We start from the raw sequence: 26,258 nt of genomic DNA on the forward strand, positions 1-26,258 counted from the left end.
CTGAAGAGAAAGGACACTGAATTCCCATGGTTCAAGTTCACCTAATCCAGAAACTTGGTATAAATACCCGCACATAGTAGGCTGCCACTCACTTTTGTTAAATGAATGCATAAATCCGAGTTTTTCTGTTTTGGCCGAGTTTTTCTGTTTTGGCGGTGCTAGGGACTAAACCCAGGGTCTTGCACATGCTAGGCAGGTGTGCTACCAGTGATCTGTATTCCTAGTCCATGAACATCTTCGTTAAGGAGAAAAACTGGTAATGCACATGGATCGTATACTTTCATGTGTTCATATAAACAGATCCTGAGAAACGCCCAGCCTTTTATAAGTGGTAGGTGGGCAGTCACTTGTTCAGGGGGCTGAAAAATCACCACAAAACCCCACTCACGCCTTTTGTGTGGCTCCCAGGTAAATAATGGGGAACAAAAACCAGGAGGCCTGCTATACCTCCACCCACTGCAAACATACACGGTGGGGGCTGCAGGCCCCGGCAGGTGCTCCAGGCCCAGGACTCACCACTTGAGCTGAAGTGAGGAGAGCACCACAGACACAGAGGATGCTGCCATGGCCGCCGAGCCCATCCATGGCTGCAGCACGATGCCAATGGGCATGAAGACGCCTGCCAAAAAAATGGCAAATGTCACTTGACAGCCCAGGAATACTGCTGAGAGTTGTCCTCAGGGGACTTAGGAGACACTATACCCACCAGCTTCCAAGGTGAGACCAAGCCAGCAGTAGGTGCTGCGAAGGGGAGAAGGGTCCCTCTTGCTCCTCCTGCTTGGAACTATATACAGGTAGCACCACCCAATGCAGGGGTTGGGAACCACAGGGGTCAAACTCTGTGGATGGTCATAGTCCTCGTCTACAATGATAACAACCTAGTCTCTAGGGAGAGCCAGGTCTCAAACAGCCCCAGGATACTCAGGAGGGAGTGACGCTCCTGAGCTGCTTCTGGGAACAGAAAAGCACTTATCTGACCTCTGGACTCAGGAGGCTGAAGCAGACTGGATAATCTATTATAGAAGTGACCACTAACCACTTGGACAGAACAGAGAAACTGAGGCAGAAAAGCCATGCCTAGGAACTTAGGTCAGGGGATAACAAGACGGCTTAATGGGTAGAGGAAATTACTGCCAAGCCTAATGACCCGAGTTTGTTCCCTGGGACCCACATAAAAGAATGAGAGAACTGATTCTGGCAGGAAGTCCTGTGACCTCCAGACCCATGTGTGTGACCTCCAGACCCATGTGTGTGACCTCCAGACCCATGTGTGCATATATGCACTTGGGCACACAGATACGCACACATATAAAATGTAATTTAAAAAACCTTTGGATCCTTTCAGCCTACAAAGAAGTGTTTGGAATGTCCCCTTGCCTGGTCTTTATTTTTGGCAGAAGGAGAGGGAGGGCAATTTCAAAGCAGAGTACCTTTTCTCTTCGGGTCATTTGTGGGGATCAGGCTAGAGCTGGGCGTGGTTCATTTGTAAGATGGGCTCTGAGACACTAGCCACTCTGTCTGGCATAGCAGGTGCCTTAAAACACTCCATGACACTTACAGACTCTATGTCTTAATAAAGCTTCAGAGAATTGGGCCACCTTAAATGAACGGCCAAGCCTCTCACTCAGCTGTCTCCAGTGGACCAGAGTGAATGAGGCTGTGGGGCCCTCCCAGGACTTTCTCAGTACCAGGAATGGCCAGCCTGCCCCTACCTACCTGCAGCAATAGGTATCCCAACCATGTTATAAATCAATGCCAGCACCAGATTGACCCGTATCCTCCGGACAGTCCTCTTGGAGAGATGAATGCTGGCCACCACATCCAACAAGTCATTCTAGAGGAGAGGAGCACGCTTGAGTAATGGCCTCAGGCTAACCCCAGCCCCTCCCGTGACCTGGACACAGCCGAGCTCACCCTGATGAGAACCACGTCGGCTGCTTCGATGGCAACATCTGTGCCAGTCCCAATAGCAATGCCCACATCGGCCTGGGCCAAGGCTGGGGAGTCGTTCACCCCGTCTCCCACCATGGCCACTTTCTTCCCTTTGTTCTGGAGCTCCTGGACCTTGGCCACCTTGTGAGAAGGGAGTACCTCGGCGAAGACTTTGTTGATGCCAACCTAAAAGGAAGGGAATCAACGCCTCATGTAGGTGAGAATTTAACAAAAGCAGATCCACAGCAGCAATCGGGCTTCCACAGCTTTGCGTATGTTTGGCTGGTTGGAGTAGGGTGTACAGCGGTGGAAGTACAAGATGCAGGAATTCACACCGGAGCCATGGCTTATGGGGACAGGCTGCCATCCAGGGATATTGTCCTCATGCCCAAGCTCAGAACTAAATGGGTCAAGATCAAGTCATTCAACTCGGTCCACAAGCAGGCTGAACCAAAAAAGCACTCCTGTAATGCAATACCTAAGTGATGGCTTGGATTTTTGTTGTTGGTGGTGGTGTATTTGGGTTTGGTTTTGAGAGGTCTTTATGTAGCTGTGGCTGACTGAAATTTGCTATATAGGCCAGGATGGCCTCAAACTCACAGAGGTCCACCTGCCTCTGCCTCAGAGTGCTGCAATCAAACACAGGCTTTTTATGCCGGATGCTTAGGTGGCTTTTATTTTTATTTATTTTTGCATCTGTGAGCTTGTCTGCAATTTTTAAGGACAAAGAATGTCTGGCCACTGCCATACCTGAGTGGCAATGGCTCTGGCTGTCTTGCGGTTGTCCCCAGTGATCAGAGCCACATCCACACCCATGCTTTTCAGTGTGTATATAGCCAGGGCAGCCTCTGGCTTAACAGCATCCGCGATGGCGATCATCCCGCACAGCACACCTGAAACAAAGCACCAGCGGTCAGCACCAGCCGGCCAGGAAGCTTCCTGCCAGCAAGACGCCAGGACTTGTGATGACGGATCTCACCACACATTCTTATCCACAGGAAATGACCCTCAAAGTACGTGATTTGATGTCTGGGTTCTGTTTTTGTTTTTCAGTCCTGGAAAGGGCAGGCAAATGTGCACAGTGGCTCCTGAAGGGGTAGGAGACCCTCACACCCTCTAAAGCCCTGCACACGTTTTTATAGTTTCCACCAGGAACATACATTACTTTGCCAGGTATCTCTGGCATGATAAGAATCCAGAGAATGTTTGTTATTAAAATACAAGAAATATACAAATGCGGCTTACAGTGGCAGACAACTAACCCAGAAACGGTCCTTCCTTTTCATCTCTTCCTATAGAAAGCATGTTTTGTATAATATACCTTCTTCCTGAATTTAGACACAGGAGGAGGAGTGCGGTAGCTGAGGTGTGACATGGTGAGAAAATGCAGCAGAGCACAGAGCCTCTACTTACCCCGATTCTCTGTAAGGGGTGGCAGGCTACAGTTTGTAAGGATTAGGGGGCAGGAAGGTATATTTGGCTGGAGTAGTTAGAATACAGTGTTGTAAACTATTTGTATTCAAATCAGTTTTACTTCTAATAAGCAACACTGAAGTGAACAAAGCAAAGGTTCCAATCTCTCAGGCATACAGCCCGGTATACTCTGAGTGCAAACACACCTCAAGTCGTGAGAACCCGCATCAGTCTGCGAGTCAGATGGTGGGAAGCTGCAGGGGCTGCCTCACTTGGAGGCCTCTGCTGTGAGGCCTCTGGGGAAGTGAACTCTTGCTTTGTCTATAGTAATGAGTGACAGGGATGACTTGAATTGCCACCTTAGATAGAAGCAAAGACACCAGGAAGCACTTGAGATTTCTAGGAGCAGAGCTAGTGCTGGATCAAGATGGAGATGGCAACAAAGCAAGAGCCTCAACATTTAAGGAACTAGAGAGTCGGAGAACTAGCCTCCCCCAGGGAAGAGACACCAGCTGGTTATCCAGTACCAAATGGTCAGCCCTGAAAACATGCATACCTTTAACAATACACAGACTGAGCTGGCTGTACTTATGTATTTAGAAACATATACATATACTCGTGTAACAACAACAACAAAAAACTGCCATGAACTTGACAGAGAGCAAGGAGAAGTATGCTGGAGAGTTTGAAGGAAGGAAAGAGTAGGGGAAGATGACATAACCATATTATAATCTCAAACATAAAAGATAATTAAAAGAGAAGAGATCATATGAAAAGACAGCAAGACAACCTAGAAAACCACCTCAAATTAACAGAAAGAATGACATAGTCTTTAAAATAAGAAAAAAAGAAAGAAAAATAATGAAGAGCAAAAGGAAGAGAGAAAGAAGGAAGGATGACAAGAAGGAAAAGAAATGATAGAAAATGGGGGGAGGGAGCGGGAAGAGGAGGGAAAGAGGCAGAGTGGGCTTCCTTATGGACCAGGGTGAACTATGCTCTAATCCCAGACAGAGATTACCATCAATAGCCACCAGGATGGCTGTCTGTCCTTTCATCTCGTGATCTGTCATGGTGTCACTGATGTCACTGGAGATGCTTAAACCATTGCGCCGCATCCATTCCCGGTTTCCAATCAGCACGGAGAAGGTCTGGGGGGCTTCACCTGTTCAGAAGGAGCTGGTTACTCTCAGACAGTCCAACCTCACACCTGACTGTTCTCTGACCTCTTGTGACATTCTCCTTAAAGGACCAGGAAGATACACAGTATGAGGAACACCAACATGAGTTTAATGGAGTGTTTCATGTGTTCTACATGTGTGAAAATGTTGTCAACTACTCAGGCTTAATTTATGCAAATGAATATTTTGCCCACATGTATGTTTGTGCACGGTGTGCATGCCTGATGCTCACGGAGGCCAGAAGAAGGTGTCAGATCTCCCGCAACTAGAGTTACAGATGGTCGTGAGCCACCGTGGGTACTGAAAACAGAACCTGAGTCCTCCGTAAGAGAAGCAGGAGCTCCTAATAGCTGCGCCATCTCTCCAGCTCCTGATTCTTTCTTTTAGGGGTCGGAGGCTGGCATGGTTTGGCTTGCTACCACTCTCACCCAAGATGGGTCCAGCCACAAGAGATCCAGGAGGGACCAAGTAAAGAATACCTTTTCCTGTGGGAGGGTGGTCTACCCCCTTCAGGTGCCCAGTCGCATCGCTGTGGGCCAGGACACTTTCCACATTGCTAACTTTACAGCCAATTCCACAGCCTGGCACTGCCTGGAAGTCCGTGCAGTATCCCAGGGTCTCTGTCCCAAGTTCCTGTGGAAGCAGGAGAGAGACTGGATGGGTGAGGGCAGCAAGACAGGAGAGGGAGGAGGGGGGAAAGGCAAAGGTGGGGAAACACACTATGAGCTCAGCAAGCAAGCAAGCAACCCCTTATCAGAGTCAGGGTTGGTGGTCAACCCAAACCAGGCTCGACAGCTAAATCCTCCCGGGTGGATACCCCATGACCCAGCAGGCCGCCATTCTAAGAGAAGGGTCCATTCACCTCAGACCACACAGATATTTCCAGGCTGGAAGTGATTACATTACGAGAACGGGTAAGTGGTGAATGGCAAGGCTATTGTGAAGCTGCCAGATGGACCACTGCCCACATGTGGTACCCAGGGAAGGGATCAGGAGTGGTGCAAGTCATTGGATCAGCAAGCAAGCCTAAGTCTTCCTCCTGGCCCATATGGATAGATGTCAAACAGCAGTGTGCTGACCCCCCATGAGGGACAAGCACTGAACGGAATTTCTCTAACATCCCCTTTTTGTGGTTTTTGTTTTTGTTTTTCTGAGGTACATCAATGATAAATTTTTGCTCAAGCCATCGAGACACTGTCAGCATAGTCCCTGATCCACTCCACTGCCTCCAAGAAACAGAACCTGCTCTAGGATGGAAGGCGGGGTACACTGATTCTCTAAAATCCCCAAGTCCGGGCTTTTCCCAGGTAATTCTAATGAAAGCTGTGTCCACTCACCCTAGTCATATAAAAGAGTACCCCTCACCTCCTGCCTCTGACTTGGGTTCTCAGAAGGCAAAGGGGTCACATCTTACTCACTCTGCTCTGAGCCTGATGTTATCCACTTGTTCTACAAATAACTGTGAAAGGGCCAGTGCAATCCCTGTCTACCAGAGAAAACTTCCTGCAAGGCAGCTAAGCAAGCATGTGGCAAAGTAACGGAGGACAAGGCTGACGAGAGAGAAGGCGGTGCAGTGCCAAGTCTGCTTACCTCTTTGCAGTATTTAGTGACTGCCACACCCAAGGGGTGCTCGCTACTGGCCTCTGCGGTGCCCACCACAGCCAGAACCTTCCTGAGGGATAGCATAGCCATGTCCACAAGCAGCAGGAACCGCATGACTTTGGGGACCCCATGGGTAATGGTGCCAGTTTTGTCAAACATCACCGTCTTTATCTACAAGAACAATTTCACGTCAGGACTTAACATGGAAGCAGCTTTCACAGTCCCCATGACCTGAGGCAGAGCTTCTCCCAACCTTCCTTGGGCAGGGAACTATTGTTAACTTCCTAACTCCTCAGTCTGACTCTTTGCAGGCAACAACTGCTATGACCAAGAAACCATTACCCATCTGCCAGTCTACAGCTTCACTGTCCCTTCCCTTTGATCAAACAGGGCAGCCGGACGTTCTGTTCAGGCCCGGATCCAAGAGCAGCAGATACACTGTCTGAATTCCAAAGTCATGCTGACCTCTGCCCTCACCACTGTCAACTGATCTTCTCCCTCCAAAGATCCCAGACTTCCATACTCAACCCTTACTGTGCAGCCAGCTTGACTTTCCCAGCATGCAACTGAGTGGCTCAAAGGAGCACCCTCCTCTACCATGTGATCCTTCTAGTGTTTATACCTGGCCCCTCCCTCAACACTTGTTCTGTCTCAGAATTTCTTCTAGTTGCTCATTAGTTTATTCAACAAGATGTCTCCAGGTGCTTTCAGGCTGAACGCCAGGGTCACAACGGTGAGGAAAAGCACGGTGGACTTCATGGAGCTTAGAAGCAACACAGCTGCATGGCCTTCTCACATCCTCTTCCCCCACCTACTACCCTGCTGCAGCAACACCCCCACTACCACTTTATCTGCCTGGCTCTTGCTCACCTTCCCAGACCACCGGCGCTAGAAGGTCTCCGAGTAGGCCAGGCCCCAGCAGAGTGCCCTGATGGCGCTGTCTTCCTAATACTCAGTATTTGGATACCTGTCCTTCCCACTATGTTGCAAGTTCCTTGGAAGCTAGGAGCCAGGACTAATGGTGCAGTACGTGTGTGGCAAATGGTGAAGAATGAATAGCAGTGTGGACTGGTGCGCCGGGCTAAAGAAAGACTTTTGTTTTCTTAGACATGGTCTCACTAAGCAGCTCAGGTACAACTTGAACTCATGATGTTTCTGCCTCAGCCCCCTGACAGCTTGGGACTACAGGTATACATCACCACTCTAGCCTAAAGGAAGAGTTTTAATGTACACCCATCGCTCTTCCACCCCAGTCACGGGGCTGTGCTAATCCCTGTTACCAGCTTCAGGCTTCTGGGCAGGTTACCTGACCTGCTTCAGGCTTCTGGGCAGGTTACCTGACCTGCTTCTGTTCTGCCTCTTCATCTATAAAACGGGAATGAATCACATCTGCCACAAGAGACGGAGTCAGTGCATGTCCATGAAGCAGTGACCTGCACAACCATTAGCTAGCTGCTGCTGCTTTTGCTGTCACTCCCAGGAAGCTTCCCACTCCAGGCCTCACATTTGCTCCCAGGCTTTTCTCTCAAACAGTAAAGCGACCTTGTTTTTATAAGGACTCTGTAAAAGCTGCTATCCAAGCTCCCACAGAGAACAGCCAGGACCTGACGGTGGCCCACCTTGTGTGCCATCTCCAGGGGCTTGCCTCCTTTGATTAGGACACCGTTCTGGGCGGCTACCCCAGTGCCCACCATAACCGCTGTGGGCGTGGCCAACCCCAAGGAGCAGGGGCAGGCGATGCAGAGCACTGTGATGGACGTCTGGAAGGCAAAGCGGATGATCACCTCTGTCTGCGAGATATGCTTGTTGGGGTTCTGTAGAGAGAGAAACATCAGGTGGAACCTGAGCCCAGCTCAGGGGCCAGTGAGAGCTGAGGACGCAGTGAGCTGAGTTTGGGGAACATGACTGTATTCCGTGCAGCTCCCGTACTAGAAAAGCCTTTACTGGCCCACTTCCTACTGGCCCAACTTCTCCCTGAAGCTCCCCCCAAAGATGCAAGGTGGACCAGGAACAGTCACATCAGACCCTGATGGAGCACAGTCTCAGGAGTTAGAGCACACAGGTTAGATCCCAGCTCTGATGCCGAATCCACCCCTCTTTGCCCCAGTTTCCCCAGCTATAAATGGTGATGGAAGTAACTCACAAAGTGCTTTGTGCTTATAAACGAGGCAGTCTGGACACACACAGAGATGTCTGTACAGAACAGCAATGGCCCAGCAGATTAGAGGTTACAACCACCAAGGCTTCATTATTTTTGGCTTCATTATTTCAAAAGCTTAAGTAGCTCTCCAAAGACTCTATGTTCAGATGATACAAGGCTATCTATCACTGCATTCTTTTTGTAATAGCAAAACCTAGGAACAACCTAAAGGGAACTGGTCGATTCAGCTATGGGCGTAACGGACTGTTAGGGGTTGTAGGAAGATGACGTGCAAGCTCCATGTACCGATGTGGACAGTGTCAGTGACAGAGTGGAACCTGAGGAAGCATGCTGTGTCTTACTCACGCCAGTAAATTCTCTGCCTAACGTATTAGCTGCAGGAAGCTGCGAAGGGTAACGCTGGGATCACTCCTACTAACAGAACTTGCAGCTACCCTTTCACTCTTCTGAACATTTTTCATCACCCAGACAAAAAAAGCAGAGGTCTGCTGTGCAGTGCGGGGGCGCAAAGTGAAACTATTACTTGCTGTCTGGGCTCTTCCTCTTGTTGCATTCTCGTAATGTCGTGAGCATTATACTAAGAGCCAGGATGCTCACCCATTACAATAAAAAGTGTGTTTTCTGAGTTGAGAACACAGTCACAACTTCTTTACATCCTTTATCCTTTCACTCTAAAATAAGGTATACTGTACAGGTCATTTACTTTTCATAGAAACTGCTGTGCTAGTGTAAAAGGGCATACTCCTTAATACACATGTGATCTTAAGAGATAAAGATGGACTGATTCTTTTTTTTTTACAGTCATTCTTATTAAAATGACACCTGCCATTTCAGTGGCACTGGTAGACTTCTGGAAAGTAACACAACCCTCCCTGCAAATGCCATTCATTCTTGCCACAGTGATGCAGCACACACTGATTTTGCAAATAAAAACAAAAGAATCACAGTAAGTGGGCAAAGCATGGAAGAGCAGAGAACCGCATACTCCCAACTTCGCAAAAATCAGAGCCCCTGACAGGCTGGGCACAGCTGCTGCCGATTCCAGGGCCACATTCACAGGTGGCTCCTTAGAGCGAGAGAGCTGCTTAGATGACAAGAGCACTGACCTCAGACCTTTTCAACTTAAAATACAAACACTGAGGGAGAACAGGACATCTTAGCCAACGGCATGCACCCTGCCTGATATACCTGTATCTTCAAGCAGAAACCATTTTAAGAGAAACCGGCTCTGTCTTTAGTTCCTTACTGCATGACTCTAAACTAAAGTAAGCACTGGTTTAAGAGGAAATGATGCTCCACTCATTCGGAAGTTGGTGGCATTCTAGGTCCTTAGCTATTCAGTCCCTCTTAACTGTGGGGTCCTCATGGCCTCTTAATTATGGGGTCCTGACCTGACCTCCAAGTGTCAGATGTATGTAGCACCCCATTCATAAAAACTGCAATGTCTTCAGACACTGCTAAGTGTCCTCGGGAATTAGCTCTTGTTTCTTAAGCAGATACTTTTGAGCATACACTGATTTTCCATTAATTTTTGAAGTCTGATAAAACAGTATTTCCTAAGATAGTGTTCTTCACCTACTTCTTAAAATTAGAAAATGTACATCTCCTTACTCTTCTTTAATTATCAAAAGGCTTTGCCGATAAGCATTATTGCTTGAGAAGGTAAGATATTAGATCTGGTGGTAGTGAATATAGGGGCAAAAAAACCATTTTCCCCCTAAGATCTAGCATAGTCTTGTGCCATCAAAACTGTGGTCTATCTTCTATAACATACATCTTATAAACTCAGTAATGGCCAATAAATTGCAAATTGTAGATCCTTAAAGCATTCCAGCTGGGAGCCAAATGATGTCATGGAAATTGTCTCTGAGTTAGAAAGCAAAGGGCATTTGTACACATGGGTACGCATGCAGTGATGGAACCCAGGGCCTTGCACACACTAGGTGAGCGCTCTGCCACTGAGCTGTACTCCTGACCTTCAATGAGCAGCATCAATAAAGACCTTCAGAGGTACACAGTCATCCCACCATGACTGAGATTTTGCTGATAATAAGGAAAAGAAGCAAATACACTAAAATGGATATTTAGAGCCCAGTGAATCTAAGACACCAAAGAACAGGATTAATGGCAGTAGGTTAGTTACTGAAAGCAGGACAAGCACCCTGTCCAAGGCATTCGACTTACAGGGAAGTATTTCTCAACAACACCAAAATCGACAAAACCGATGACAATCCATACCACCAATGTTAAGGTTGAAATGATGATGATAAATGGAACAAAATATCCACTAAACCGGTCAGCCAGTTGCTGAATGGGTGCCTATAAAATAAAGCATTAAGACCACAGGAGGTTACAACCTACAAAGACAGACGTGTGAACGCTTTGGATCCAAGCCCCCTCCATTGCTATGTTTAGGAATCAGTCTCTACTTGGTGCTATGAACCTTTGAGATCATTTCTCATTTGTTTTGTTTTGAGGCAGGGTTTACTGTAACCCAGCTAGTCTGCAGCTGACTAAGGCCCAGGGTGAGCTTGAAGTCCTGCCTTTTCAGCTTTCACCTCTGGACTAATTGAGACTCTAAGGACTCTGGCTCCACTCCATTCTAGTTAGTGCTGGAGATGGGATCCAGGTTCTCCGGTAGGCTAGGCTGGTGGTCTACTTAGCTAAATCCCCTTGGGACCATTTCTCAAAGGAAATGGTTTCTCTGTGTTTTAAGGTTCATCATTACCTTTGACATCTGGGCCTCTTCCACCAACTTTACAATCTGCGCCAAAGTAGTGTCATTGCCCACGTGGGTAGCTTTGATGAGCACCGAGCCATGAGCATTTATAGAGCCAGCAATCACTATGCTCCCAGGTTTCTTGGTGACCGGCATGGCCTCTCCTGGAGAATAAGAGACAAAAGTTTGTACTCACTCAGCACCCTCAACATCACATGGACCTATGACTACCATGACACCTGCCAAAGGGAACATACAACATGCCACCTAACCTGTGATGAGGGACTCATCTGCCATGGTATTGCCTTCCAGGACTTTCCCATCCACTGGGAACTTGCCCCCAGGAACAACTTTGATGATATCACCTCGCTGCACCAGCTCCATGGGCACTTGCTCCTCTCTGCAACAGAAGGCTCGCAGATAACATCCTCCTACTCTAAAATCAGACCGGGTTCTAGACTCTAACTGCTGGACCATTTACAGCTAGCCCTATGCATCTATGTCTCATAGCCCCCTATTGACTGAGGATCCTAGAACCAAATTTCATGGATGCTGAGGGATGGTTACACTTGCTTCCCACTGAATGGATGAGGCTAAGCTCAAGAGGGGAGCGCACAGTTGTTAGCAGAGTCCCACTGCCATGCCAAGGGCTTCAGACTGTATCCTAAGAGAGCAGGGAGTTGCTGAAGCATTCCACTACACAGCAGTGAAGACAGGTTGGTACAACAGAGACCTTTAGTAAGGTCAGTGGTTCAAATGTGGGAAAGCATTCAGGAGTCAATGCAGGCAAGCTCAGGCCAGCGCTTCAGGCAAATGACTACGGGACCTGAACAATGTCATTAACTACATGATGATCACTTTCTGTCACTACACAGGTGACGTGAAAAGATCCAGGCTCTACTGATCGACACAACCCACCTGAGAATCACATTGTCCCCACCAAGGGTCACAACTGTGGCTTCCGTGGCTTGGAGTGACATGAGTTTTGCAAGGGCTTCTGAAGTTTTGCTCTAGGAAATAAGAAGAATAAGAGCTGACTGTCCAAGCCCAGGCTGACACTCACAAGTGTGCTGCCAAAGGTGGCTGGTGCAAAAGACAGCCACACCGCTAAAGCAGCTGCCTCGCATGCCAGTGTCACAAGGAAAGCCCAGCCCAGCCCTGCCGAAGCAGCACCTGGAATTCCATTTCAGGTGAAAACAGTTCCAGTCTGCCTGAAGGCCATTTTCTATCACCTTCCACAAAATGTCCTTCCCCTCTAACAGGCTCCACTGCAGCGCACTAACCATCACCCTGCCCTGTGGTGGAGGTGCGGATTCCTACACTAAGTAACTACAATCTATTAGGCACTAAGAGCCCACAGGAGCTCTGGCAGGGAGTTCAGGGTTTATTCCTCTACACAATTACCCCAACAAAGGTTTTACTAATTAGCCAGATTAGCTGGGATTTCAAAAGAAACAACCAACTGGCAGATTAGTGACTGCGGAGCCCCTAATTAAGCCCCTAATTACACGGGGTTCAGATTCCTCTTTGCTTTTCTCTATGGTGTAATTAGCAGTTGCAGATGGAGTGGGGCTCAGATTACCCAAGGAAAAGCTCCTTTCTTAACCTGAAGCCATTGCTACCTTTGCCACGTGCTCCAGCCACCGCCCCAGGGCGATGAACACGAAGAGCATGGGGGGCGTGTCAAAGAAGGTCACGGGGCTCTTCTCCGCCTTCTCGGCCACTGCAACCACCAGGATGACCAGGGAGTAGGCATAGGCAATGGTGGTGGCCAGTACGATGAGCACGTCCATGTTGGCTGACTTGTGTCTCAGAGATTTGTAGGCTTGTACATAGAAGTACCAGCCACCCAGGAACTGAAAGACAGAGAGGGCAAGGGTTGGACAGGGAATGGGGAGATCCAGCCTCACGATGATGGGCATTCTAGTTCATGTACATATCTGGTATCCCTCTGTTCTGGAGGACTGTTTGACAGTGACGGCACCCCCTCTGCCTCAGCCTCCAGTGAAGCATACTTTCTCATTCAGAGTACTTCTGGCCACAGAAATGGGTGATTGAGGATATCAGACTTTTAAAACGCAGGCATACCATGGAAATGTCCAGAATAAGACAATGGTAGCAATGATGACGGCTCACTTATATTGTGAATGGTCTCCAAAGAGAAGGTAAAGTAATAACGTAAAATATGTCCATGATTCAAATAAAAAAGCCAGCATCCATTAGTGCTCTCACATGACCCCACTTGTATTAACAAACATCTGTATCTGTGTCATATGAGCATGCATACACACACAGAAACCTGCACACACATACACAGAGAGAGAGAGAGAGAAAGGGGGGGGGAATGGAGAGACATGTTTTCTTTACAAAAGTGAGATATGAGAGAGATACAAGACGTGGCAACATTATTGAGGACCAAGACTGGACCAAAGGAGGGTGTAATCGGCCAGAGTACATTTCCTTTGTGTCAGTACTGCTCAATTACTTACAATATGGGCAAAGCACATTTTCAGTTAAAAAGAAAATATACAGAAATATCTCAGCCTACAAATGTACTAGTTTGTCCTAGCTCAGCCCCAAATAGTCCTAGTTTTAGATGTCAATATGTACACATGCATATATATATGCATGCACATATATGCATATATATATGCACATATATGCATATATATATGCATGCACGCACAGCAGATGATCCACAAAGCCTGGCTGTGTTAAATGGTAACTTCACCCAAAGGCAATCACATTGCCTTGTGGGAAAGAACATGGGAGAGAAGCATGAGCTCTGGGGACATCCATCGGAAAATTCTAACAAAAGTGAACTAAACTAAATTTTAGGGAAATGGGGACTTGAGGTGTGACTGAGTGATGGCACACACTTGCCTAGCATGTACAAGGTCCTAAGTCTTGTCAGGTGTAGCACACACACGCACACACCCCACGTACAGCACGGATAGACAGGCTCAGCAAGCTTACAAAGAGAGGGTGGCTGTTCTGACAAGTTTCAGTCACTGGCAATTATCTGTGAAGCTGACAGCGAAACCAGGCCTTTCTGAGTTCCCACATTTGCAGCCCCCCCTCTACAACGCTCTCCCCCTGGTCACAAGACAGAAATAACAGCGGCAGCTCCCCAGAGGTGAGGCAGCATAATGAAGTTCTGCTGGAACCAAGCTAAAGGGCTGTTAACACAGCCAAAGAGCAGAGATCCATTAGCCGTGCCTGGGCACCAAGGGCAGAGGCTTGCCCAGCTTTCCGGTACATACTTGGACAAAGGTGCACAAGATGAAGAAGGTGAGATTTAGAACGGACAGTCCCGGGATGATGTTGTGGTCCAGGACCATCGTCTCGTGGGGCTTACTGCTGGGGATTAGCATGTAGATCATCAAGCCCATGACAGGAATGCCAAACACCAGGCTACACAGGAAGGACTTTTTCCACCTGGAAGGCAGCACAGCAACACAGACACATCACAACCACTTGGCACAGGGATTAGATCAGACTTACGAGGCTCACCCCTGACATCTGAAGGGCCAGCCATCTGAAGGGCCAGCCATTGCTAGAATGACTTTTGGGCTCAGCCCAGCCTTTGCATAGCTTGTGACCACCAATTTAGGTGCAGCAACCAGGGCCTGGAAGACAAGAGCTAGCCCCAGAGAGGTTACCACTCTTAAGTCAATAGCTACCTAGAGTTCCCTTACATAGATCTCCCTCAGTGCAAGAAATGGATGGAAACAGCATTTTAGTAGTAAAAGCCTAGCTGACATTCCATTTTTAAGCAACTTAGTTAAAATAAGAGGATGAGATGAGCGCGCCTGTCAGCAAACACAAAAGCCAGAAACCAAGGGTCACCGGCGACATCTGTGGCTCGGTGAAGTACATGCATGATATCCCAAGCAGGCCGCCTGAACCTCCACGGAAGGGTCTCTTGAGTTCTGCACCCTGATGTAGATCCCGAAGTCCTGAGTGCTCAGGCTGCTGCCAGAGGCCACCCAACTGGTCCCCAAACCCTCACCTGCCAGTCCCCTGCATCCCAGGCAAGCCAAATGAACCAAGCTGCAGGCACCGCCAAAGCCCCGGAAGATCCCCCACTCCCCACTGACACTGTTAGCCTGGCACACTTTTCTGAGTTGCAAATCCTGGGGCTCCTGCTTCCTAGACTCTCTGGAATTGGCCTAAGCCACTGATGCCATAGGTCATTCTCCCTTTCCCAGCAAGCACGGGGCTACTCTAAGGCACTGCCCTGCATACAACAGCAGCCTTCAAGTCTGTAGGAAGAGTAAGGGACCCTTTGAAAGAATGAATTAACCTATACCCGCATCCTAGGCCATCCCACCCCCACCACTATTTGGGCTGGAAATTCTGGGGCCTTGGGCATGCTAAGCACGCACTCTCTGTCACTGAGCTCCTGCCCTTCCCATTTTCTTTCCATGTAGCTCTGAAGACTGTTTTCAGATTTTACTTCTAGAACTTACACAAATAAAGCACAAATACACTGTAAAAAAAAAAAAAAAAAAGCCAACCCCCTCATCCTAGCTTAAGCCACCAACTACGGGTGACTATTTAAAGGAGTTAAAATTAATGAAACTTAATAGTAGCATTGAATATTTAGCCACCAATTATATGTGACTATTTAAAGTAGTTTAAATTAAAAATTTAAACTAAATTAAAAAAATGAAAGTAGTTTAAAAAAATCAAACAAAATAAAAAACCTCAGTTCTATACTCATTTAAGGGCACCCACCTAGTGCTCTCACAGCACACTACCAAGTACTTTAAGTGTACTGCAGTGCTTCAGGGCAGAAGGGCAGAAGGACAGATGGTGTCAGTATCTAGAAAAGTCTACAGACGGCATGGTTCCAGCTGCTGACATCACCACAGTAAAAGGCAATGATCCAGGCTGAAGGCAACTCAGGAAGTTGGGGGAGTGGGGCCACAGCTGAGCATGGCAGCATTTGCATGAGTCACGGTCAGTGGGAAGAGGATAGAGACTTAGGGCTACTGCTTCACCTTCTGTTTTCTACCTACTGTTTTATTTCCATCTTGTGGTCCAAGTGATGAGCGCTGGGAGTTCTCGGGGCCAGCGAAGCATGAAAGCCAATTTCCTTGTGATGAAAAGAAGAGGGGTGGGGAGCAAGAGGGAAAGGTTCTAGTTAAAATATGCATTTCCAGCACTGGAAATTAAAATCTCAAAGTTCCTCTGGTGACCTAAAGTTTTCTTCTCATGATGTCCTCGTCCAAAATGGCTGCCAAACCCTCTTCAGAGTTCAGTAAGCTCTGTGCTGAGAGACTTTACCACCCTGAAGCCATGGCACTGAAAGCAAATTCTCTCCCTACTGTAAGTAAAGGCAGTTAGTACTGTCACACACACTTCAATAGGTCCCAAAGCTGACCAGGGTTGACTTCAAGAGATTCTTGAGCTTAAAGAATTCCGGATGCCTTGCAGTCTGGTACTTCACCAACGCACGAGAAAGTGAAGGTCAGAGAGAATACAACAAGCATGCTGAAGAAGCGGGTGCAGAGTGTAGGTCTCCAGGCTTCTGGGCCCAGCAACTTCCTACTGTGTTCAGGGCCTCACTACTTGAAGAATGGCCTTCTCGATGTCCTGACAGACTGTACCTCACACCTGCGACTCTTCAAGCTCTGCTGCCCCCACCTTCACCTGAGCGTTGCGTCTCTGCTGCTCCCTGTGAGGACACACCAGGAGACCTGGCAGGGAATGCTTGTCACCATCATAAAGAAGCCCAGAATGCTGGCACTGAGCATCTCCAAAGTGACGTGTCATGGTAGGAGAGCAGTAAAGGCAATAAAGACAAATACTCTAATAACTAATTCTAGCCTAGCTGTATCAGGAAAAGAGGCCCCAGAGTTGCAAGCCTGGAAGCCAGACTTAAATTATTTCTCCACTGAGCACAGAGGTTTCAGGAGTCTGCACCAAATCCCTGAGCAGGGTAGAGGCAGCTAAGGAGGTCAGAAGTCAACATGAACATGAGACATGCTTGAAGACCCCCACCTAGAACTCTCCTTCCTGTTCATAGCATTGTGTTGACTCCTTGGCCCCACAGGAGATAGGCGGACACAGTTCTCTAAGGGATAGGGTACAGTGGCATGGGACCTGAGTTGGGACTGCCATCTTGGCTGTGGGGAGCTGGGTATCAGCGAGCAAGAACTTAGCTTCCCTGAAGTGCCGTCCTCATGGAATGAAGAGTCAGCGAAGCTAGTCAGTCTACTTGTATGGAAACGGCAGCAGCACATCCATACCCACAAGCTCTGCTGGGCCGCACCACAAATACCTCTCTCTACGCACATGGCCACAGAAGAGAAAATGAAGCTGATGTAGCATTTGATTTCATACGCAGTCATCTCACTGGCTGCTTCAGATCAATCTTACTTACTTGGACTGTCTCAACCCACGCCAATCACCGTGGATCCTCACTCCCTCAAGATCTGGTATAATATAGACATTAAGGGGGAAATGGGAGGAAGGACAGTTGTGAACACTTTGGTTTCCTAAGGCAAGATGACCACCTTCTCCTACAAGCCTAGCAGGGAGCGGAGTGTGGAATTACTGTGTAGTGCCAGCATCCTGAGTCTGCACACACCTGGCACAGGTAGAAACAATATGTTTAAATGGCCGGTGAGCAACTTATCCCTCCACACCACATATCTTGTCAAGGCTGATGATTTTCAGGAAACAGTTAAAACTAAAAGTGGCAATGTCTTTTCCCTTTCATCTCTTTCTTTAAAAAAAAAAAAATCTGTGTGTACACATGCAGACATATGTGGAAGGAATAATGGCTTTGGGGAGTCAGTGCTTGCCTTCCATGGGTTCCAGGGATTAAACTGGAGTTGTCAGGCTTGCACAGAAAACACCCTCACGAGCTAAGCCCCTTGGCAGCCTGGCCTTATCTCTTTCTCACCCATTCACCGACACGCTGCTTACCTCTATTTTCTGACCGTTTTCAATTAATTAAGTGACTGCCCTTGCAACTCTTGGCTTGTAGATGATGCTTTAATCCGGCTTCACTACATCTCTCCAATGATTATGTATTACTGCTTTGTAAAAGTGGATACAAAGTTTTCAGGAATTAAGTACCTCAATGATCTTTATGATATCACGTGGGCCAATGATTTCAGGATCAAACTTCACATGGGCTTTGCTTGTGGCAAGGGCCACAGAGGCGTAGGTGATGCCATTTGTCCTTGTGAGCCTGGACTCTATGTTGTGAACGCAGGAAGCGCAGGTCATCCCTGTGATCTGAAAAACAGGGGGACAAAAATGCCAAGACTGAAGAGAGCCTTTCCAAGGTACTTGAGGGACAGGCAGCTACTTCACCCTCCACAAATACTACACTCCGAAGTCCATGTGCAGGAGTCCATCCCTAAGAGTCCCCCAGAGGCTTCCGTGGCTTTATCAACTCCAGTGTAGGCAATAGCAACCATTTAGTCAGTGGCTGCAGACCAAGATTTGGCTTTCGGCTAAGAATGGGCTTTTAAAAGACACTCTGCATTGTCTTTTCTCACCAGCAACATTACATATCAAGTATATGGAAGTTCACCTTTGCACTCACTCTGTAGAGCAGGATGGCCACGAACTCAAGAGATCTGGCTGCCTCTGCCTCCCAAGTGTTGGGATTAAAGGCGTGCACCAACAGGCCTGGCATCTTTGGAACTCCTAACGGTTTTCAGTTTCAAGTGCCGCTGGTATCTGGTCTGCAGCCTTTATATGGAACTTTATCTAGTGCCCTGCTGGCTCCAATGGAGACGATGTCAATGCTGCATTATCCTGATAACAGGACTTAGACTGAAGGAGGGGGTAGCATATGAGCCGCTCTCAAAACATGGAGAGGGTGTTAAGAGGTGAAGGCAACACAGCATGAGGTATTTGGGCAGCCCTCAGCAGCCAGGCCTGGCAGGGAATGGGGTCCACAAGGGAGGAGGCAAATGTGCAGCACTGGTTGGATCCGGATCAGGAGGGCTCAGGAGCAAGCATCTAAACGTGCTGCTAAGCTGGCAGCTGATGCAGAGCTTTGGGGGGGGGGGGTGAAAATCAGGACAATGTGCCTACAACTGCACTTTGAAGTGTGCAGAATTCCAGAATAGAAAACGCCCAAAGAGCCACGAGAGATCCATTTGGAATTAGGGAGCAAGAGGGGAATTTACCTGTTTCTGACATGTTCAACACTGAGCTTAGCTTGGTACCCAAGAACAAGATACGAAAGGGAAGACCATCAGGCAACAGCCCCTCTTCTCTCAGTGCCGGGTGAACAGACACTTAACAAGTCTACAGGTGTTTCAAAACAACTCCTAGGCTCTTCCATTTTTGCAATAATCACTTTATTACACACTTGCAACGTGCTGGGCACTGCCTCGGGCGCTGTACTGTGGTCATCAGGCCTAGGAGGCCTCTAACCTCCAGCGCTGACAGGCTTACTAACCTGTGCATCGTCTCACACCATTGACGGGCGGCACCGAAGCTGAAACCCTGGAAACCTGCTTGCAGCATCTGCTCTGAGCCACCCAGGACTGCCCAGTGAGGCAAGGTGTTGGAGACTGGGCTAACGAATGTCCCTGCAGCAACGGGGCAGGAAGATAAACCGGCGCCTACGCACTCCTGCCATACCACTGTGTCCCGTGATCCTGAGTGGGGGCGGGGGAAGTTTTTAAGTGTGACACACGTGCCACTTGCATATAGATGAGGCACATCAGATAGCCTAGACTACAAATTAAGTGCTCAGTTTTCAGGTTGGGGTATATATCGGTGGCAGAGCACATACCCAGCGTGTGCAAACAAATACACAGACACATAAGTTCACATAAAATGCTCATCCGGAGGCAGTGGCTCGGGCCTTTAATCCCAGCACTTGGGAGGCAGAAACAGGCAGAGCTCTCTGTGAGTTTGAGGTCAGCCTGGTCTACAGAGCAAGTTTCAGGCCAGCCAAGACTAAATAGGAAGACCCTGTCTTAAAGAGTGAACAAAAAAATCAAACAGCCAGGGCTGCGTAGTGAGACGCTGTTTAAGGAAGGGGCTTCGGGGGAACACGCGGGCTTAAAGAAAGAAGACTGAAATAAAGGACTGTTTAAGAGAGCTTGCACTTTTTCTGATATGCTGCTCACTTAGTCACTTGCGTGTAACGAATATGGGAATGCACTTTCCAGGAACCACACATGGAGGCCAGAGAACAACTTTGGAAGTTGGTTTTGGGGATCAAACACAGGCTGTCAGACTTGGTGGTAAGCACCCCCTCGGGAGGCCGTGTTTATTTTATTTTCCGTGTGTGTGTGTTTGCATGTGTGAGTAGAGAACACAGGTTGATGTCAGGTGCCTCCCTTTGGTGGCTTTTCACTTCAAGGCAGGTGTGTCTCTGGATCCAGAGCCGGCTGACTGCACTTTCTGTGCAGGGACGGTTGCTACTTCATGAGCGCTGGCCTTACAGGCAGCCCTCCCCCCAGGCCCATCTGACTTTGTGTCAGGGATCTGAACTCTAGTCCTCAGGAATGCAGAGTGGGTGTGAGTCATCTCCCCGGTCGTCTCCTGTCTTGGGTTTCTGTGCAGCGTCTCAGCAGGCCCAGCTATCTATACCTGGAGGACTACATCAGGGTTCCTCCCCAACCTGTGATGCCTGCTGGAGCCAGTAAATATTAACTCTGTCCTTCAGCGCACAGCCCCAAAGCTAGTACAAAGGGTAGGCTCTTCAGAGAAAAGCGCTTATCAGGCGCTCGAAGTACCTCACGTCCTCCATGTTTTTTCTTCAAACATTGACTTCCCATTAATGGCAGAGATTAAACACACAAGGAAGTAAAGGTCCCACTGACCTCAGTAAAACAATGGTATTCATTTTGGTGTGGAGGGGTATTTACATCTCCCTTTGTTTAAAAAAAAAAAAAAAAAAAAAAACTTTTTCTACAAACACAATTGGAACAGAGGATATAGCAAATACCAGAATTAATTACAGGTTTCAATAACTTGTTAACATACAACTGTAACAGTGGACAGGGGGAAAACTACTGTGGAGACGACCACTCCCTCAGGAATTTACCTCCTACTGTTTTAGGCTCTTGGTTATTCAGCTTGCAGACATTGGTGTGCCTGCTAGTCCTCTCGGATGTTGTGTTATTTCACTTGGGGGGAAACAGGATGGAATCCGGGGTCTTATGCATACCAGGCCAAGATCTACCTGCTCCAGCCCTTGATATGTCATTGAATGGAGCCCACTACCCCGAGGACTTGGGTGTTTCGTCTAGAAATGCCTGCAGATAACTGAGCTTTAGATGTGAAGAACTGTGCCACAAGCCTTCCTGTTTACCGTGCTTAACAAAGCCTGCTATTTGTGCCTTCTTGACTCTTGTAAGCTTCACTTCACTGTCTTTCCCTTCCGACCCTGGGTATACTAAATAGGACAGCCTCCTGTAGCTCTTTGACACAACCAGTCCTCCTTCACACACGAAACACTTCGGTCAAACAGAACAAAGCATATTGCCCAGCAGCCAACAAATATAAGGACAGCACCTGTCATAAACTCATCCCTAAACCCTCCTTTACCCGCACTCCTCAGGGCAGTGGTTCCCAACCTTCCTGATCTTGCGATCCCTTAACACAGTCCCTCATGTTGGGGTGACCTCCCAACTATAACATTATTTTGTTGCTACTTCACAACTGCAATTTTGCTATTGTTATGAGTCATGATGTAAATATCTGTGTTTTCTGATGGTCTTGGGCGACCCCTGTGAAAGGGCTGTTGAACACTACCCTCCCCCAAAGGGGTCATGCACAGTCCACAGGGGGAGAGCCGCCACACTATGAGACAGCCACTATACTTACAATCAGTTCGATGTCACCTTCAGACACTGTGTTGTCCTCCATGACTGTTGCTTCAAAGCCCAGGTCCTGGATGAGTTGAGTTATTCTGGGTGGCTGTATGACCTCTGGATTATACTTGACCTCAGCCTTTCCTGACATCAAGGCCACCAACACAGAGAGAATGCCTGGAACCATCGGGTGACAAGTGTGAATCTGGGCACAGCAACTGGGCCAATACTGTCAGCATGATTTAACGAAGAAACCCTCTAGAGCCATGGCTGTCAAAACTGGCAGGCATGAGCATCACTTAGGGAACCAGGGACAACTTTGATGGCTCCTCTCCTACCACAGACCTGGCAGCTCAGTATTTCCCATGATAGGTACCAAATGCCCCTTTAATCAGGGGATTCAGGTAGAGCCAGGTCAGAGAGCTACTGTTCCAGAACAGCCCTTCTTAGACATTAATGGGCACAGGAGCTATCTGAGGACCTGTTAAGTCAGACTAAATTGGTAGATATGAGATTGCAAGTGCCCATCCAGCCCCTGGGGACGGCAAGCCTTTAGAAGGGATCTGAACTCTAGTCCACTGTTGGATGCACACCGAGCAAGTTGCATCATAGAAAGGGCACACTTTTCATTCCCTTTCTGATATACAAGGGAAAACTTGAAATTTCTTTTTTTGTTGTTGTTTTTGTTTTGATTTTTAATTTTTAATATAATATTTAATTATAACGTATTCACTTTGTATCCCAGCTGCAGCCTCACCCTCATCCCCCCCCAATCCTGCCCTCCTTCCCTCATCTCCTCCCATGCCCTTCCCCAGTCCACTCATAGTGGAGGTCCTCCTCCCCTTCCCCCTGACCCTAGTCTATCAGGTCTCATCAGGACTGTCTGCATTGCCTTCCTCTGTGTCCTGGTAAGGCTGCTCCCCCCTCATGGGGAGGTAATCAAAGAGCCAGCCACTGAGCTCATATCAGAGACAGCCCCTGTTCCCCTGACTAGGAAGCCCATTTGGAGACTGAGCTGCCACGGGCTACCTCTATCCAAGTGTTCTAGGTTATTTCCATGTATGGTCCTTGGTTGGAGTATCAGTCTCAGAAAAGACCCCTAAGCCCATTTTTTTTGGTTCTGTTGTTCTCCTTGTAGAGCTCCAGACCCTTCCAGGTCTGTCTCCCCATTCTTTCCTAAGATTCCCTGCACTCTGCCCAAAGTTTGGCTATGAGTCTCAGCATCTGCTTTAATACCCTGCTGGGTAGAGTCTTTCAAAGGCCCTCTGTGGGTAGGCTCCTGTCTTGTTCCTTATTTTCACCTTCCAATTTCTATCCCATTTGTCTTTCTGAATGAAGATTGAGCATCTTACCCAGGCTCCTCCATCTTAATTAGGAAAGGTATACAGATTTTAATATGTTTATCCTATATTATATGTCTAATATCCACTTATAAGTGAATAGATATCATGTGTGTCTTTCTGCTTCTGAGATACCTCACCCAGGATGATCTTTTCTAGATCCCACCATTTGCCTGCAAATTTCATGATTTCCTTGTTTTTAATTGCTGAGTAGTATTTATTGTGTAAATGTACCACAATTTCTGTATCCATTCCTCAACTGAGGAACAGCTTCTGGCTATTACAAATAAAGCTGCTACAAACATGGTTGAGCAAATGCCCTTGTTGTACACTTGAGAAAAAATTCCAAATGTGGTTTTATTTATTCTTTTCAGGCTTTTGATGATTTCCAAAAGTGAAAAACCTACAGACCCTCTGGCTAATACTATTGTGTTAGTTTAAGAAGAAGAAAAAATGAAAGGCATGATGTGCTTGAAAAATTTATGCCATAAAAGATAGAAGCGAGAAGTTCAAGTCAGGAGCAGAAACACAGGTGCTATGACATCACATTTTAATTTATCTGCAGCCAGACCACAGTTGCCAGAGGTCCTCCTGCAACACATCTCCACTTAGGGCGACGACCCAAGCAAGAGCTGCGGTACTTTTAAAGAGTGAACACAAGGCTGAAAAAGCTCCCAAGTTAAGGTGGGTACAGGGCCAGGAGTCAGAGCAGAAGCCTCCTGCAGCCACCGGGTTGGCCCTGGTGCAGGTGGAATCACCACCAAAATGTTTCCAAACAGAAACAGGGACAAGATTTGGTTGCACTTTCAAGTTTAAGAAGCAATTATTATAAGCATTATCTGAAGCCGGGCACTGTGGCACACGCCTGTATCCCAGCACTTGGGGAGGCAGAGGCAGGCAGATCTCTGTGAGTTCGAGGCCAGCCTGATCTACAAAGCAAGTCAGGACAGCCAGGAGTACACAGAGAAACTGTCTCAAGAAACAAAACAACAACAACAACAAATCATCTGGAAGGCAAACCCAGCAAACCCAGAATTTCTAGCTTCTGGAGTCAAGAGGACAAGAGTATCTGAAACTGGCAATTCTAAGCACAGTCTGGTGTTTCATTGTCTAGCGAGGGATTGATGGGATGAGGGTGGGAGACTGAATATTACTGGGAAAAGCTAATTGAGAAATCTTTCCATAGAACATATCATGACCTTCAAATGGGTTTTCATGGTTAATGCACTCAGAGATATACTCTACAAAATAACTGCTTCTTAAGAAGTTATTCTTGAATGCCAACCATACAGGGACATTACACAAACACCAACATTCTCATGTGATGAGCTAGCTGCCAGATCCTCAGGGCTATTGATAAATACAGTCAGAGAGCTGATACAAAGTATTTCCAAGTTCAGCATGGCTGCATGCCCCTTACCGTCATGTCTCTGGAGACTCCTTTCTATGTTAGACACACAGGATGCACAGGTCATGCCTCTGATCTGTACAAAGCACTTCTGTGGTACTGCTGTCCCCACGGGTTGTGGGGTACCCGACGAGTGGCCAGGATCGTGGTTTGTGGAACCCATTTTTTGCGCAGACCCCGGTATATCACCCACGGTTTGTGGCATAGAGTTCCCAGGGATGGAGTTTCTGACATGGTTAATAGGAACGTTTCCTATAATAAAATGTGAGAAATAATTAGAAAGCAAGACATAATCTTGCTTGTGACAATAGGAGGTTCGAGCATGACATGTTCAGATTAAAGCTCCGTGGGAAGGAACATGGGGACTGGTATCTCCAACACTGCCTCTCCCTCCTGGATCTTTTAAAGTGACATTTTCTTTTGTCAGTGACAAGCACTGCAAATGTCTCCTCCAAGCCTGTGTTTTGTGCTGTCATCCTTCTGATGTCAAAGCTTTTATATTAATAGAAATCAACCTTTTTAAATGTTTAGTTCTTTCAATAGATTCTACTTCAACTTGGCAAAAATATTTATGGAATTTTCCTCTGAAGATACTAGGTTTCTTTGTAGTACATGTGATCTGTCTCTCTCTCTCCCCATGTGTGTGCATGCATGTGTGTGTACGTGTGCACATGAGTATGTGTGTGGGCACACATGTGAGTGTGGGTGCACATGGATATACATGTATGTAGAGGACAAAGGTTGACATCACGTGTCTACATATGTTGGGGGCACTCTTGGGTATGAGAACATGAGGAGGATGCCGGTTAATATCACATGTCTACATATGTATATGTGGGGGTACACGTAGGTGTACATTTAGGGTACACATGAGTACACATGCATAGAAAGGACAGAGGCTGCAGTTAGCTGTGTTCTTAGATCACTCTTTACTGAGGTAGCATGTCTCATTAAGCCCAAAACCTGCTGGTTCCGTGGCACAGCAAGTGTGCTCCGGGAAGCCATTGTTTCTACTCTCCACGTGCTGAGAATACAAGCGGAACACCAGTCCTGCCCAAATGTCAGTGATAAGAACCTAAAACCCAGTTCTCACACTTGTGCAGCAAGCATTGTACCTGCTACGCTACCTCCCTGGTCCTCCTACAGGTTTTAGTAAACTCCCACAGTCAGGCCTGCAATAAACTTTAATTATTTCTTATGTAGCATATAAAGTAATGGTCGCGATTACTTTCTTTCCAGCTACAATCTTCTTGGATAGCCTGAAAAGATTGCCATCTTCTCCACAGAGTCCCAGTGGCATGAATGGGGAGACCATGTTTGCATGGAGCTGCCTCTTGGCTCTGTAATATCTACTGAGCTTTTCTATCTAATCATGTGCCAGGACAGCATTATGTTTTGTTTGCTTGGTTTTGTTTTGTTTTTAGTTACAACTTACTGAGAATAAGTTACACAACTCTAACGGGTAAGTACTTCTCTGGTTCTAAAAGACATTAAATTAGCTTCTTGCTGTTACCATAACAAATTTCCATAAACTTAATAGCTTAAAGATCACTAGAGTATTGTAGTCAGTTACTCAACGCTAAAATCAAGGCATCGGTAGCACTGCGTCCTTCAAGAGGCTCAATTGGAGAATCTGTTTATTCTCAGGTTCCCAGCCCCATTTTCCCATATTCAAAATTAGTAATCCCAAATATCTCTTT

At 47.3% G+C, this 26,258-nt stretch overlaps 1 protein-coding gene across 2 annotated transcripts in view; it reads right to left on the reverse strand.

Annotated features, from left to right (window-relative positions):
• The window catches only part of Atp7b (ATPase copper transporting beta), a 62,452-nt gene that overhangs the window by 2,136 nt on the left and 34,058 nt on the right, over positions 1-26,258 (reverse strand). For both annotated transcript variants that reach the window (XM_021661093.2, XM_060381447.1), the window contains exons 3-20: positions 24,571-24,810; positions 21,824-21,987; positions 18,098-18,259; positions 16,030-16,106; positions 14,269-14,443; positions 12,628-12,861; positions 11,924-12,015; positions 11,278-11,405; positions 11,015-11,169; positions 10,471-10,605; positions 7,745-7,939; positions 6,114-6,296; positions 5,003-5,156; positions 4,364-4,507; positions 2,683-2,825; positions 1,915-2,118; positions 1,717-1,834; positions 517-619 (exon numbers count right to left, since the gene is read on the reverse strand). In XM_021661093.2, coding sequence (XP_021516768.2) covers positions 517-619; positions 1,717-1,834; positions 1,915-2,118; positions 2,683-2,825; positions 4,364-4,507; positions 5,003-5,156; positions 6,114-6,296; positions 7,745-7,939; positions 10,471-10,605; positions 11,015-11,169; positions 11,278-11,405; positions 11,924-12,015; positions 12,628-12,861; positions 14,269-14,443; positions 16,030-16,106; positions 18,098-18,259; positions 21,824-21,987; positions 24,571-24,810 — 2,806 coding nt within the window. The remainder of the gene's footprint in view (positions 1-516; positions 620-1,716; positions 1,835-1,914; positions 2,119-2,682; positions 2,826-4,363; positions 4,508-5,002; positions 5,157-6,113; positions 6,297-7,744; positions 7,940-10,470; positions 10,606-11,014; positions 11,170-11,277; positions 11,406-11,923; positions 12,016-12,627; positions 12,862-14,268; positions 14,444-16,029; positions 16,107-18,097; positions 18,260-21,823; positions 21,988-24,570; positions 24,811-26,258) is intronic.

Source organism: Meriones unguiculatus, chromosome 4 (assembly GCF_030254825.1).
Source record: "Meriones unguiculatus strain TT.TT164.6M chromosome 4, Bangor_MerUng_6.1, whole genome shotgun sequence".
NCBI lineage: Eukaryota > Metazoa > Chordata > Mammalia > Rodentia > Muridae > Meriones > Meriones unguiculatus.